At 43.1% G+C, this 15574-nt stretch overlaps 1 protein-coding gene across 3 annotated transcripts in view; it reads left to right on the top strand.

The window, feature by feature from the left end:
* Positions 1-15574, top strand: part of LOC132893811 (E3 ubiquitin-protein ligase TRIM39-like) — a 62550-nt gene that overhangs the window by 16086 nt on the left and 30890 nt on the right. For 2 of the 3 annotated variants that reach the window (XM_060932952.1, XM_060932951.1), the window contains one exon: positions 12938-13052. The exons of the other annotated variant lie outside the window; for it this stretch is intronic. In XM_060932952.1, coding sequence (XP_060788935.1) covers positions 12938-13052 — 115 coding nt within the window. The remainder of the gene's footprint in view (positions 1-12937; positions 13053-15574) is intronic. 3 annotated transcript variants of the gene reach the window in all.

Raw genomic sequence — 15574 nt, 5'->3', positions numbered from 1 at the left:
TTTGGTGAGGTCCGATATGGGTGCTGCTACAGAACTAAAGTTCCTGATAAACTTGCGGTAGAAGTTAGCAAATCCTAAGAACCGCTGAACCTCTTTGACGGACTTGGGGGTGGGCCAGTCCCGGATGGCCAGGGTCTTGGCTGGATCCATCTCCAGTTGGCCTGTCCGTACAATAAAACCCAGAAAGGAGACCTCAGGAACATGAAATTCGCATTTCTGGGCCTTGGCGAACAGATTGTTCTGTAGCAGCCTCTGGAGAACCTGGCGGACATGGTGGTGGTGCTCCTGCATGGTCTTGGAAAAGATTAGGATGTCGTCGAGGTAGACAAAAACGTACAGGTTAATCATGTCCCTCAAGACGTCGCTGATTCGGGCCTGAAAAACAGCTGGTGCGTTGGTGAGTCCAAAGGGCATCACCTGGTATTCGTAGTGCCCAGATGGGGTGTTAAAGGCAGTCTTCCACTCGTCTTCCTGTCGGATACGGACGAGGTGGTATGCGTTCCGTAAGTCCAATTTGGTGAAGACAGTGGCACCTTGGAGCAGATCGAACGCTGTAGACATCAGCGGAAGGGGATATCGGTTCCGCACAGTGATCTTGTTCAGACCCCTGTAATCAATACATGGCCGGAGCCCCCCATCCTTCTTGCCGACAAAGAAGAAGCCGGCACCAGCGGGTGAGGTGGAGGGTCGAATGAACCCAGAGGCCAAGGCTTCCTTGATGTACTCCTCCATGGCCTTGTGTTCTGGCTGAGAGAGGGACAACAGTCTGCCACAAGGAGGGGTAGTCCCAGGGAGCAAGTCGATGGCACAGTCGTAGGCACGGTGTGGAGGGAGAGCGGCGGCCCTGCTCTTACTGAAAACTTCCTTGAGATCCCAGTACTCTGTGGGAACTTGAGATAACTCGGTGAGATCGGGAGGCTCGGCAGGAGACACAGGAGAGCTAGAGAGCAGACAAGAGGCATAGCAAGCAGGACCCCACTCCACAACCTGGCTAGTGACCCAGTCTATACGAGGGTTGTGGCGGGAAGCCAAGGAAGACCTAGAATAACTGGGAATTCAGGTGAAGGAATCAGGTGCAGGGATATTTCTTCCTTGTGTCCTTGAGACTGGAGGAAGACTGGAGAAGTTACTTGGGTGACTCTTCTGTCACCTAAGGCTTGGCCATCCAGGGCAGACACAGACAGTGGGACATCAAGAGGTGCAGTCGGGACATTGATACTTTGGGCGAAGTGAACACCCATAAAGTTTCCAGCCGCCCCGGAGTCTAACAAGATGTGACAAGCCTGACAAGAGTGGACAGACTCACCCCAGGAGATGGAGACCGGAATGTAGACTCCTTGGCCAGGGAGTTCAGGAGAGAGGGTAGGCCCCGTCACAACCCTCCCTCGGCTGGACGGGGCAGTCCTTTTCCCGAGAGCTCGGGACATGATGCTCGGAAGTGACCAGGCTTGCCACAGTAGATGCAGCACTTGTCCCTCCTTCTGCGCTCCCTCTCAGATGCGGAGAGGCAAGTACGGCCCACTTGCATGGGTTCTGGACAGTCACTGGAGGAGGTAGACGGGCTCCATGTTGAGGCAGTGAGGCCGGGGAGACTCAGGACTTGGCGGCGCTCTCTAATCCTGTTGTCAAGACGAGTAGAATGTGAGATCAGAGTTTCGAGGTCACTTGGGCATCCGATAGAGGCCAGACAGGCCATGGTGAAAGGCTGAAACCAGGGCAGTCTCGTTCCATCCACTTACTGCTGCGGGCGTCCGGAACGAGATGGCGTAGTCTGTGACGCTTCCTCCTTGCCGGATGGACATGAGCTTTTTGGCTGCGTCTTTGCTGATGTCTGCTTGATCGAAGACACGAAGCATCTCCTCCATAAACAGCTTGTAATCAGAGCACTCGGGTTACTGTCTCTGCCAGATGGCCGTTGCCCAAGCTCGTGCCTTACCAGCTAACAAGGTTATCACAAAGGCAATCTTGCGGCGATCCGTAGTGTAGGTGGTAGGCTGGAGTTCAAAGGTGAGTTGACACTGGGTAAGGAACTCCCGGCACTCACCGTGCTTGCCGTCATACCTCTGTGGTGCAGGAAGGCTGGGTTCACGAGGTGAAGGAGACAGCGTGGCGGGAGGCACTGGAGCGGGAGCAGGAGCCGGATCAGGAGATGCGGTCAGATGAGTCAGCTGTGCCAAGGTTTTCCCAATTTGCTGAAGCAGTACCTCGTGGCAAGCAAGGGCCTCACATTGGCTTGCGAGCTTTCATCCATGGTCGCTCCGAAGCGTGTCAAAGCTGCCATAATTCCCTGAAGGTTGGCCAGGTAGACAGTTGAAGCAGCCTCTGCTGAGTCGGTCATGATGGAGTCTTTCTGTTAGGGTTTTGCTGGGATTCGAACCCGGGTCACTGGTGTGACAATCCAGCAAAACCCCACTAGGTCACCAGGGGGATGACTCAAGTGCAGAGGCATGAGGCGAAAGTAGAGTATCAAAAATAATTTATTTACAAAATTAACAATCCACAGCAAAAGCAAAAGTATAATCCAAAAGCTCAGAAGATATAAGGGAAAATAAAAAATATCCAAAAGTTCAAAGTCCAAAAAATGAGAAAAGAAAAGACAAAAATAGAAACGCTCAGAAGATCTCAAAAATAGTAAACACAAAGTCCAAAAAGGTCCAAAAGAAAGCAAAGTACAAAACCACAAAGACACAGGCAAGGAACATGGGACAGAGGGAACTAGCACTAACAGCATAGCATAGAATAAAGACTGTGACAAGGGAACAAACAGAGGGGTATTTATACACAAACTCATTAAAGAACAGGGCGGGGCAGGAAACAGGCAATCAAGACAAACACAAAACACAGTGGCGGCCTCTAGAGGCCAAAACAAACATGATAAGATAAACATAACAGCGGCCTCTAGAGGCCAAAACAGTCCCAGTCCTAACACACACCCTGCTCTTGGAGTGATCTTTGTTGGTCGACCACTCCTGGGGAGGGTAACAATGGTCTTGAATTTCCTCCATTTGTACACAATCTGTCTGACTGTGGACTGGTGGAGTGCAGACTCTTTAGAGATGGTTTTATAACCTTTTCCAGCCTGATGAGCATCAACAACGCTTTTTCTGAGGTCCTCAGAAATCTCCTTTTTTCGTGCCATGATACACTTCCACAAACATGTGTTGTGAAGATCAGACTTTGATAGATCCCTGATCTTCAAATAAAACAGGGTGCCCACTCACACCTGATTGTCATCCCATTGATTGAAAACAACTGACTCTAATTTCACCTACAAATTAACTGCTAATCCTAGAGGTTCACATACATTTGCCACGCGCAGATATGTAATATTGGATCATTTTCCTCAATAAATAAATGACCAAGTATAATATTTTTCTCATTTGTTTAACTGGGTTCTCTTTATCTACTTTTAGGACTTGTGTGAAAATCTGATGTTGTTTTAGGTCATATTTATGCAGAAATATAGAAAATTCTCAAGGGTTCACAAACTTTCAAGCACCACTGTAACTATAGTTATATACATGTTTTTTTTTGTTTTCTTTTGTCAAAAACGAAACTGAACTAAACATTTCTGTTTTGTTAACACTGACTTCCTTCATCCTCACATGCTGATGAAGGTCAATCACCTGCAAAGTGCAAATTGCAGACAAAGTCCAAAAAGGGGAAAGCTCATAGAGAGCTAAAAGAATAAAATGAGCTGAAGTACAGGTAATTCTGTACTAGTAACTGAATGTTTGGTTTAAAATCTGATTTGCAAAATCAAGCTCAGTGCTCGGATTAGTTTCTGTCCCACTTTGGATAAAAACTGCCTGCTGAATATATAAATGTACAAAAAAAAATTGTTAGCAGTGTGTGTGAAATTTGTACCAAAATTCAGTGCCTTCCTTTTCAACTGGTGCTTTGCTGTAGGTGGCTTCATCCACCCTCAACAGTATCTGAACCCTAAAAGGCTGCAACTATCACACTCTGGGATTTTTTCCTTAAATGCCAAAACACATTTTACATGTGATCATATGACATGGGTGTCCAATCTTATCCATACATGGCCAGTGTAGCTGCAGGTTTTCATCCAACCAAGTAGGAGACACATCTGATGTTCGATTGATTCAGTTGGAATGAGATGTGATTCTTCCTTGGTTAGACTGAAAATCTGCAGCGATGCAGATCCTTTACAGATAAGACTGGACACCTCTGTTCTATAGAATTGCTTTTTAAAAATTGCTGTATTTTTTTTAGTTAAAGTTGATCTTCCAAAGGTTTCCAGAAAAGCAAGTGATGTCAAGCATCTTTATACTTTCCTGCCAATCAGGTTACAAGTTGGGGAACAAGTAAGAAAATCAAACATGCTGTTCAAATAGTCAGTGAAATAATGAGTCTTTCTCCTGAGTGAATATGAGGAGATTTATGACATGCTGAATTGAAAATAATTCCAACATTGCTGTAACAAAAATGATTAACGTGTAATTTTGGGGCATTCACTGGTACCGGGTGTAACGTTCTACTTTATTTGTTGCACCTACATTTCAACTGCATTATTGATAATAAGAAATCTAATCTGGACACCAGATTAGGCCAAAGCTATTTCACTGGCCAATACTCGCTTGGGCTGAGGGGAAAGTCAAGTTAAGTCAAGTCAAGCCAAGTTTATTTGTATAGCGCTTTTAACAATAAACATTGTCGCAAAGCAGCTTTACACAATTTGAACGACTTAAAACATGAGCTAATTTTATCCCTAATCTATCCCCAATGAGCAAGCCTGTGGCAATGGTGGCAAGAAAGAAAGCCAAGTGTGAAAGCAGACTTAACGTCATTTTACCAAACACTAGATTCTGTGTCGTTTATAATCCCAACCCTGACCAAAACTACTTGAACACACAGCGGATCATAATCACCACATCTAAACTCATACCAATGAACTTCCAAGGACTTGAAGGCAGCATAACTATGGCAACATCCCTTCAGACTTCACCTCAGAATTTGTTTTTACAAATATTAAGAGGGGATTAATTGTTTTGTGATGTACTTTATACAGTCCAATATGTTTAGTTAATATACAGAAAACTTGGCTACTTTATTGCCATTTTGTCAGATAAGTATGTTGATTTGCAAGTTAAAATAATTTATTTTAAAGTGTAAATCCAACACGTTTCCTATTTATTGGACCAGTTTCCATTTTTATGAGTTTTTCATATCTAAAGTAAAATAACGATAATCATAATCAATATCACAACCCATTCTTCCAAATCAAAATTTTCTAGAGAAATATAAATTCTTGAGCTGTGTCATGAGGCTGGTGTTTTCAAACATTGAAGTTGTGTTAGCAGTTGATATAAAGTGCCTCTACAAATATTGACACCCCTTATAAAGATTAGTAAAAAGGGTTAGAAAAAAATCTACCTTTTGGTGAAGTTGCTTCATTTGACACTGAAAAAATGAGAAAAATCCAACCTTTCATTGAAATGAGTTTATTCAGAGTAAAACAATTCCCTCATCAAGAAATAATTATGTTCAACAAAAACACATGTGCCACTATTATTGGTGCCCCTGGAAATTATCATGAACACAATGTAACTGAAGCACATTTCTTATTTAAATTGTACATTTTTTAGTTGATTGGAGTGTGTAGGAACTTTCAAGCTGTAATCCATGACTTCCTGATTAACGGAGGTACAAATATGTGGTGACACAGAGGCCAAATTCTTTTTGTCATCCATCAACATGGGAAAGATAAAAGAACACACAAACCAAATGAGAGAGAAGTGTGTTGACCTTCATAAATCAGGGAATGGTTAATTAAAAAAAAAAACTACTCACCTGAAAATGCCCATTTCTACTGTTAGGGCAATAATAAAAATAAAAAGTGGACACCAACTGGAACTGTTACACACTTGCCTGGAAGAGGACCTAAGTTTATTTATTTACGTTTGTTTGTTAACCCAATGAGTTCCGTCTGGCAACTACTTTCAGTGCCAGAAATTTCTCTGCTGGAAGGATTTCAGGTGCAATTTCATTTGACTCTGGTATGTGTGTAAAACAAAAAGTGCATAAGTAAACCGAAGTTACTGGGTTACTGGAAAAGGATCACTAATATCTCACCTGGCAAAGTGATCCACATTGTTCTCCTTGTGTATCCAAACTCGCTAAGGTTTGGGCTGCTTCTAATCTGGCTTTCTTGGCAGAACTTTCATTTATCCTGTTGCTTCTTGATACTGCAAGATGAGTTTTCATCTTGATCTTATCATGTCCTAATTTGAGTGTCGGTGTCCAATCTGGATTTATCGCATAAGTTTGCCAGCGCTCCTGCAAGGTGAGAAGCAGAGTGTTTGCACTAAGGGCATATTCACACCTACGTTGTTTGGTCCGGACCAAACGAACCAAATTTCCCTTGGTCCGGACCTTTTGGGTTGGTCTGAATACAAACCACCGAACTCTGGTCCGGACCAAACAAGCGGACCGAGACTGAGCTGCAAGGTCGGACTCGGTCAAGACCAAAGGAACTCTGGTGCGGACCTTTTGGAGGTGTGAAAGCAGACCGGACCTAATCCGACAGTTTTGCTTTTTTGCACCTCGGGAGCTTCCATCGTTTGTCGAGCATTATGGGAAACAGAGTCTTGACACTCCACCGCAAAGTGCAAACACTGTTTCGGTTGTCAAGGGAACCTTACAACAGTCGTTCAGTCATTCAGACCAGTGGTAGGCTAGACTACAGAGTACAAAAAATGAGTAGGGGGCAAATGTAGGCCGAGGAAGAAATGCGTACCCTTGTGGATATATGGGCAGATGTCCACATATCTGAGCTTTTGGAGAGAACACACAAAAATGCCGACGTGTTTGCTGTATTCAGTGAGAAAATGAAGGAGAAGGGGTTCACGCGCTCCCCAGAACAATGTCGGCTAAAAGTGAAGAAACTCCATCAGACCTACATTAAAATCAGGGACATTCTTTCAAAAAGTGGCGGTACTAGCGACGCAAAAAAGAAATTCATCTATTATGATGGATAAGGCGAATATCCCGACACATACCTCCTCCGTCTTGCGTGAAGAGCCAGAACTGTCACAACATGATGTGCGCTCATCAGCGCTATCCTCCGTAGCCACCTTGCCCTTTGAAGTTGTCGTTGATAAATTACTTGTACAACAGCATAGTAATCGCACAATTGTGAAAACAGTAAAAACTGGAAAAAACATATAGCTTTGGTGACATTAAAAAGAATAACAGCACGGAAAGCCTCCATGACTACTTTTGAACTTAATGCTTTGTGTGCGTGTCATCTCTGACCAATAGCTGAACAACCTCAGGGCGCGTGGCTTTGTTGACAGATTTTGGTCCGCTTACTAAAATGTATAGTGTGAAAGCGAACCGCACCAAAATGAAAAAATAAAAAAAACATTTGGTTCGGACCAAGGCAAGTGAACTATCGAACTATCCTGGTCTGAATACACCCTAAAGCTCAAAAGTACAATATGAAAAATCGCTGTTATTGTTTGCATTTGGCTTTTCTGGTGCAGGCGCACTTAGTGGTAGGCAAGAAACATTACTACCGCTAGCACACTAATATGGCTGTGTAAATATAAAACGTAAACCTGAGGGTGTTTGGATTTGTGAGAACTGTAAATTATGAGGACGCATTATTTTGCAGAACACTATAGTTTGTTTGGAATGAAAATACTTGTGCACGGATACCATTAAACTGGTTTTCTGTATTGCTGTAATGTGGAACACAAAAGGTATTTGTGATGGTAATTTGAATGATAATTGTTGATGCTTGCTTCACCAACACTTTGTGAGCATTGATCGTGCCCTGTTTGAATGTAATAATTTCTAAGATATTGTTTCTGGGTGAATTGTTCAAGTATAAGTGAATAAGGAAAGTTGTATATTTATGGTCAATAATGAATAAGCTTGAATAAATAATCCATTTGAAATGCTATTTATTCACGAGAAAATCCATATGCAACAGCTCAGTGAAGATGAAGTTTAGAATCACAAATATCCCATTCACACTGGGTTTGTTCTCAACCCTGAAGTAAGATTTCACAGCATGGAATTCAGACATGCTATCATACTAAATGAAATCACATTCTACATATAATATAAACTGTACCTTGTATATAACACTGCATGGTCTTCAATCGTGGATTACAAAAAAATATCCTGTACACACATCCTGCATGGAATGGGTATGAATTAAATTAAATGCACCCAAATGAAAAGTCTGCCATTCAGATATTGAAGAGATGCACCCATGGCTGTAGCACTTTACTCCCTTTCATGAACCTAGCCTGTTTCAAAGCTTTCAACCAAGCCTTTCTTCTTTCTTCATCCAGAGGAAGTCGAAAATATTTCTCTTACATCCCTTACTCTGTCTGTTAGTACAATTAATCGCACAACAACTGGTTGGCATGATAAAGTGAGGCAAAAATTAAACAGATGAACATCTGTCGACAGTCCGCATGTCGTCTGTTACTACTTCCTGTTGTTTTGCCTACCACGGATCAATACCCCACTCATGATCCAGTTGTGATGTCATAGCGATTTTGCATATTTAATCAGCAGAAAACATCGCTTTAATTAGCAATGAACTCTTACCAGATCTCAAGTGGTCACGACACATGGGTTTAATTAGCTTTTTCCTCAGTTAAGTCCTTACGATGTACCGTATGTTTTTGAACCATAGCACACAGCGTTCTCTGGACAGTCCTTCATCTGTTTTGTTGCCATTTTTAATTATTTTGGGAATTCTGAAGAACTGTTTCTCTTTGTCACGAATAGCATTATTACAGCAATTATATCTCACACACAAAGTAGGCATTGTCTTTCTTCAAAGGCAATGAAGTCTAAAGAAAATCACAAAGCCCTGGTTCTTGGTTGTTGCTATCAACCAACGTGGCTGACTTCTAGTTTGGAAAATAAGTGTGATGTCACTTGCACAGAAAGAATTAAAGCATCTCATAGGTTTTGGAACGTATTCTCTTGTTTTATACCTTGGAAATCCAAAATTCCTTTGGAATCACCTTTACCTCAAACTCTATCAGGATAGTTACAGTCTCCTTTCTTTCTGCTCCCTTTGTCAATCTTTTCACACTCTTCACTGAGCTATTCCCCTCCCGCAGGTTCTCCAATAGTTCCCTCATATTAACACTGAGGGGAACCCCAGAAATCACCCCTTTATTACCATTGGCCCTCTGCTCTCCCACTCTTGCTACCCTGAATACCTTGACTTTACCAAAACTAGTCATCTTCATTGCTCTTTCCACTTGTCCTTCAGTTACACATCCTATTAGCAAGTTTCCATCTCCTAAAACTATCACATGCTTCACTTCTCCAACTTGCTCTCGAATAATTTTCATTAACTTAAGCGGATTTAACATTTTTAAGAAATGTTTTATTTTTAAGAAACCTTGTTTTATTTTCAAATATGGCTGTCATAGGAAGCATCACCAGGAGCACAGCATAATTCATTTTAAAAAGGTCTCCAAATTCCCAAAAGTTACATACTGCAGTTTTTGTAATAAAATCAAGCTTGGTGCAAGAGGAGAACCAAAAGTAATTGAGTAAAGTGAGTGAAAACCACAAATAATAAGTGCATTTCTGTGCATCTTGATCTTTTCATACATTTCTAAAAATAAAATAATTTTGTTAGACTTTTACATCATTTGACTTTTAGATATTTTTTTCCTTCATAAGTTGCATTATTTACCTGCATGGCTAAAATCAATAGTAAGCCTAAATATTTCATAAATATTCCTCATGTTTATATCAGTGGCGGCTGGTCGTCTTTCAAACAGGGGAGGCTGGTTGGTTACGATATTTCCAGATTTTAAAAGAAAAAAGAAAAAACACATCAATTTTGCCCATACTCTTGTCTCTTATCTGGCTGATTGTTGGCAGGGTCACAAACTGTGAAATAACAGGTTCTTTTGGCCCATTAGCCTACTGTCCAATATACATGATGGTGGTGTTGGGGGGGTATAGTTTAACATTTTATATTTTAAAATTGTGGCATGTTGTTTAAAAATTGATCATTACTGAAAGCAGCTCTTTGTCAGGAACCTCAGCAGTAAGCAGAGTGTTCTGGAATAGGCACAAGCACTGACCTTGGGGAGCCAAACATAGAGCTGGGTGCCACACATTTCATTCAATGACACTTTCCCTATATTTTACTTATTTTGACTGAGAAATGTTTTATTGACAATTTTGATAACCCTTCACTTTTAATCCAGGTCTGTAGTGTGAAATGTTCTCGGCTGTGTTTTTGTTTAAAAATGTTTTCCAAATTGTAGCTGTGTTTAATTCATATCCAGAAAAATATATATTCCAATATAATATACTCAGCATAAACATTTTAAATAGATTCTATATTTTTGGTCCATCCATGACATATTACTAAAGTAGCCTATTTACTGTTGTTGATGTGGGTCACTTGCTGTTAGCCAATTCACTTTCTCGTACCAGGAGAGCTGAAAGGAATGAGTATTATTCCCTACCTTTTTCACCAAGTCAATTTGAGGCATTGGTCTACCCTGCTCTTTAATTTTAATTTTTTCCTCGAAAGGAAGACTGGCAAATGGCTTCGCCAAAATTAAATCAACAATGCTTGGCCTCTGTGCACAGCTTTCTTGCTAGCTGACTAGCCCCCTCAAGTTCAAGTTCAGTCACTCAAATAAATGAAATTTCTGGAACTAAGATAGCAAACTTAACACTATATTTGCACTTTATTTACAATGAAAATATATACAAACTAAAAAAGCTGGTAGAAACCGTATGTAATGAATGAAATCGAAATGTAAGCTGATCTCTTACAATACACCACAGCACTTGCGAATCCGCATGGGACTGAACTGAAATTCACCGCTGCCTGTCTATATTTGAAACGAGCTGTCAATCAAAGAAAATATCCGGCCGCTTTCACCAATCACCAGTCTCCTCGCGGAAACTGCCATGTCCCTCCCACTGTGAGGCTAGGAGTCCGTGGGGCGGGCATTTTCACAGTATTTGTCCAATAACCGTTTGCATTTTGATATTGAAAAGTGCATAGCTCCCAAATGCCATTAAAGTCCACTGAGGCTGGGAGTCCGTGGGACTCCGTGGGCGGGCGTTTTCGCAGTATTTGTCCAATAATCATCTTGCATTTTGAGATTGAAAAGCGCATAGCTCCCAAATGCCATTGAAGTCCACTGAGGCTGGGCTGCATCGCGCTTTCACGAGGGGGGAAAACTCATGCACACATTAGGCGAACTGGGGAAAGTTATAACGGAATGATTTCACACTGTAGTTGGGTTGAGCACATATATTTCTATGATTCTGGATCTGAAATAGCAATGTTATAAGGTCGGCTATAACATAAGCCTAGCGCAATTCATCCTACACGATGTTCGTCATTTTTAGAGGAGGCTGAGCCTCCCTCGTTGTCTTAGAGCAATCGCCCGTGGTTTATACAGATAGTACTAAATGGTTGGTATAAGACAGATTTTGTGTTTAACAGTAGGATCTGCCTTCCACTGTTGAGTGAAAGTGAAACCAGACCAGTCAGGGAGCTCATATCAACCAGGGCAACTTCTGTTCATCATAATAGCTCAATTTAATTTTTGCATATCCAGTGGATCTGTTCAAATTTGAGCAGTTTTGAGAAAGAGTAAAGTGAAGGTACACAGCCTTTTGGACACATATAAACACAGTAGGGTGTTAAATCAACACTGGGGATTTTGCTATACTTCATTTAATATTGTTTCATTGTTATGAAGTTCTGCCAGGGTGTAATGAACTTTATTTATCGAGGGTGGCATGAAATATCACATGATAATATACATATGGCCCTCACCTAGTTAACCTAACCTGCATGTCTTTGGACTGTGGGGGAAACCGGAGCACCCGGAGGAAACCCACGCGGACACGGGGAGAACATGCAAACTCCACACAGAAAGGCCCTCGCCGGCCCCGGGGCTCGAACCCAGGACCTTCTTGCTGTGAGGCGACAGCGCTAACCACTACACCACCGTGCCGCCCCACGTGTAGTTTATCACACTGTACTGAAACAGTCCTATGTTCTTTCTGCTGATGTATAACATTAGTGATGAATGGGGGGCGGAATCACACTCAGTAAACAAATTTACAAGTTAAGTTAAATGAAATATTTAAATGTGTACTTCCATCTGTTTAGATAGGTATGTTTAGGAACATTTATGCCTCACCTGTCTGTACAGGGTGAGGCATAAACATTCCTACTAATATCGGAGCTGCCTGTGCATGAAGTGAAGCTCCATACTTAAGTGAATACAGTCATGCATCATCATCACTCTCTCACTCCACAGAGGAGCATAGGCCATTGAGCACTCGTCTCCAGTGCACACGGAATATGGTAATGCATAGACCTGATTTTTGATGGCTTTTGTGACTGTACAGTGTCCATACGTACGAATGACGTACATGTACCACCACAAGGAACCTGATCGTAACTGCAAAGCAATGTATCTCAAGCACTTGAGCACCAGACAACGAAATTTGCATCTTTATTTACATAAGATAGATGGGTTTTTATCCAGTGCTTATTTTTAACTTGCTTTTTAAAAAATAACATGGGATTATTTACTAACACATTTGACACTCATTGGGAGCTCCACTTTTAGGCAGTGCCTAAACATATACGGTATATTACTAGAAAATGGGAAACTATAAAAAATTATTAGTTACTGACTGAGACCTGAGAGAATGCTCACACAGCAAATTTTATAGTGTTAAATCAACTCTGAGAAAGTCGATTTTAACACTATACTGGTGTTTATTTTGTCCCAATCTATGCAGTGTTAATTTAACACTTCCTAAATACACAACAGACTCCTTCACAGTTAAATCAACTTTTTACAGTATCATTTCAACTCTATATTTTAACACGTTTGCTTAACACTGGGAAATTAACTCTGAGAATTTTGCTGTGCAGAATGCCTATTTCTTTCAGAACAGGTTAAAAAGGAGACGGAAAAAGGACATGGCTGGATATTTTTCACCACAAGCAAAAAAAGCCAGAACGGGGAGCATAGATAGACATACTCACGGTAAGTTACACAATTTGTACATGAAAAGGTGTCTCATTTATCAACTGTGTGAATGTGTAATAAACCATGAATAACCATGTTTCTACACACAGAATGTTATTTATCGGTTTCTTCTTGGCAGCAGCATGTTTTTAAAATAGGGGAAGCACGGGTATCTATTGACGTGTATATCTGTGTATGGCCCTGTTTTATCTGCTTTATCTACATTCAGCCATGCTCATTACAGTTTAAATGATTGGCAGTTGCTTATGAGATTCTGCCCCTTTGAGAGATCTCCCAGTCATCATATGAGGAAGCTGTGCATTCAGGTGGAACAAGTGACAAGTGTGGTGTCCAATGATAGATATAAAGAGACAAGAGATAAAATTAAGATTTTTTTTCTACACAAAACTCACATTCCCATTCCCATTGATTTATTAAATCAATAACAAAAGCCGAGTCAGTCTGCAGAGTGATCTAACTCAAAATCACAAAGATTTCATTTTTATAGTGTTCTAACATAATGTTTGATACAATGTACCAATTATAATTAATTCTTATTGGTTCACACATCACACCATACTTGACCTCTTTTCCACCAATATTTCCAGTGTGGCAATGATGTAATTTAAAAAAGAATACTTTCATGTCTCACTCTATCAATATTTCCAAGGCCACATGGAGCTAACTAAAAAAGAACATTTAAACAAGACTTTGTTTTGATTTTTGTGCATGATTCAAAGTTCTGTAAAAATATAATGTCTACTTACAAGTATAAAATACAAGCCTCCGGAAGGAGCAGCAGCAGTGCTTCAAAGCCTTGATGCTGGCCCAGCAGGAAGATCGCCAGGCGTTCCGGCACCGGCTCATGTCAGCAGGGCCGCCGGCCGCCACTGCCGCCACCCTCATGAAGATGGGACCGCAGGACGATCTGGAAGTGTTCCTCGCTCTCTTTGAGCAAACAGCCGAGGCGTGGGGGTGGCCGCTGGAGCAGCGCGCGGCGCGTCTCCTCCCGCTCCTAACTGGCGAGGCGCAGCTCGCAGCACAGCAGCTCCCTGCTGACAGCCGGCTGGTCTATGCGGACCTGAGGAAAGCCATCCTGCAGCGGCTCGGCCGCTCCCCAGAGCAACACCATCAGCGCTTCCAGACGCTGACACTGGAGGAGGTCGGCCGGCCATTAGCATTCGGCCAGCAACTCCGGGACGCCTGCCGGTGGTGGCTGAGGGTGGAAGACCGCGACGCCGAGGAGATCATCGATCTGGTGGCACTGGAGCGGTTTATCTCTCAACTTCTGGAAGGAATGACAGAATGGGTCCAGTGTCACCGCTCGGCGTCGCTGGAACAAGCCATCGAGCTGGCGGAGGACCATCTGGAGGCGGCTCTGACGGCAGGCAGACGAAGTGCCTCCCCTCGCTTCTCTTCCCTCTCTCTCTCTCCCTCTCTCTCTCTCCTGTCTCTGGTCCCCCTCCCCACCCCATTCCCCTGCCACGAAGGCGGCGGCTGGCTCCTCCCCAGCCGGCCCGTCGCACCCGTGGTGTCCTCCCATCTCCCTCTTCTGTGTCTGTGTTGTCTCCCCCTCAGGTGAGTGACACCCATAACACCAGTGCAGAGGGAAAGCCTTGGCCGGTGTGCTGGCGCGGCGGGGAATCAGAGCGTCTCCCGAATCAGAGCCCCGCAAGGGAGGTGGGGGCTGTCATCCGGATCCCCAACGCGCCAGAAACCGCCCCCGATCAGACCGGAATGTATCGCGTCCCTGTGAGTATTCAAGGGGATACATATCACGCTTTGGTGGATTCCGGTTGCAATCAGACCTCAATTCACCAACGCCTGGTGCAAGGTGAGGCATTGGGGGGAGCACAAGCGGTGAAAGTGTTGTGTGTGCACGGGGATGTTCACCATTACCCTCTAGTGTCTGTCCATATTCTATTCCGGGGCCAAACGCATAAAATGAAGGCAGCGGTTAATCCTCGTCTTACCCACTCGTTGGTCTTGGGTACTGATTGGCTGGGATTTAAAGAATTAATGGAGTATTTAACACGCAGTGGGTCCTGCCCTAGTAGGTCATGGGAAGAGCCTGGTGTGGCATTGGCTGGAGAAGCTGTCACAGAGCCGTCTGCGTCAACACCGCATCAGAGTGAGGAGCACCCCGCTCCTCCTCCCTCTCTTGGGGATTCTCTTGGGGATTTCCCGTTAGAGCAGTCCCGAGACGAGACTCTGCGGCATGCATTTGACCAAGTGAGAGTAATCGATGGTCAAACTCTTCAGCCAAGCGTGGCACTAACCTTCCCCTATTTTGCCATTCTTAAAGATAGATTGTACCGAGTGACGCAGGACACTCAAACCAAGGAACGAGTAACCCAGTTGTTAATCCCAAAGAGCTGTAGGGAACTCGTATTCCATGTGGCTCACTTTAATCCCATGGCTGGACACTTGGGGCAAGACAAAACACTAGCCCGAATAATGGCCCAGTTCTATTGGCCTGGGATTCGCGGGGATGTCCATCGGTGGTGTGCGGCGTGACGTGAATGCCAATTAGTAAATCC

The sequence above is a fragment of the Neoarius graeffei genome, chromosome 11 (assembly GCF_027579695.1).
Source record: "Neoarius graeffei isolate fNeoGra1 chromosome 11, fNeoGra1.pri, whole genome shotgun sequence".
Classification (NCBI taxonomy): domain Eukaryota; kingdom Metazoa; phylum Chordata; class Actinopteri; order Siluriformes; family Ariidae; genus Neoarius; species Neoarius graeffei.
This window is presented reverse-complemented; position numbering and strand designations above follow the sequence as displayed.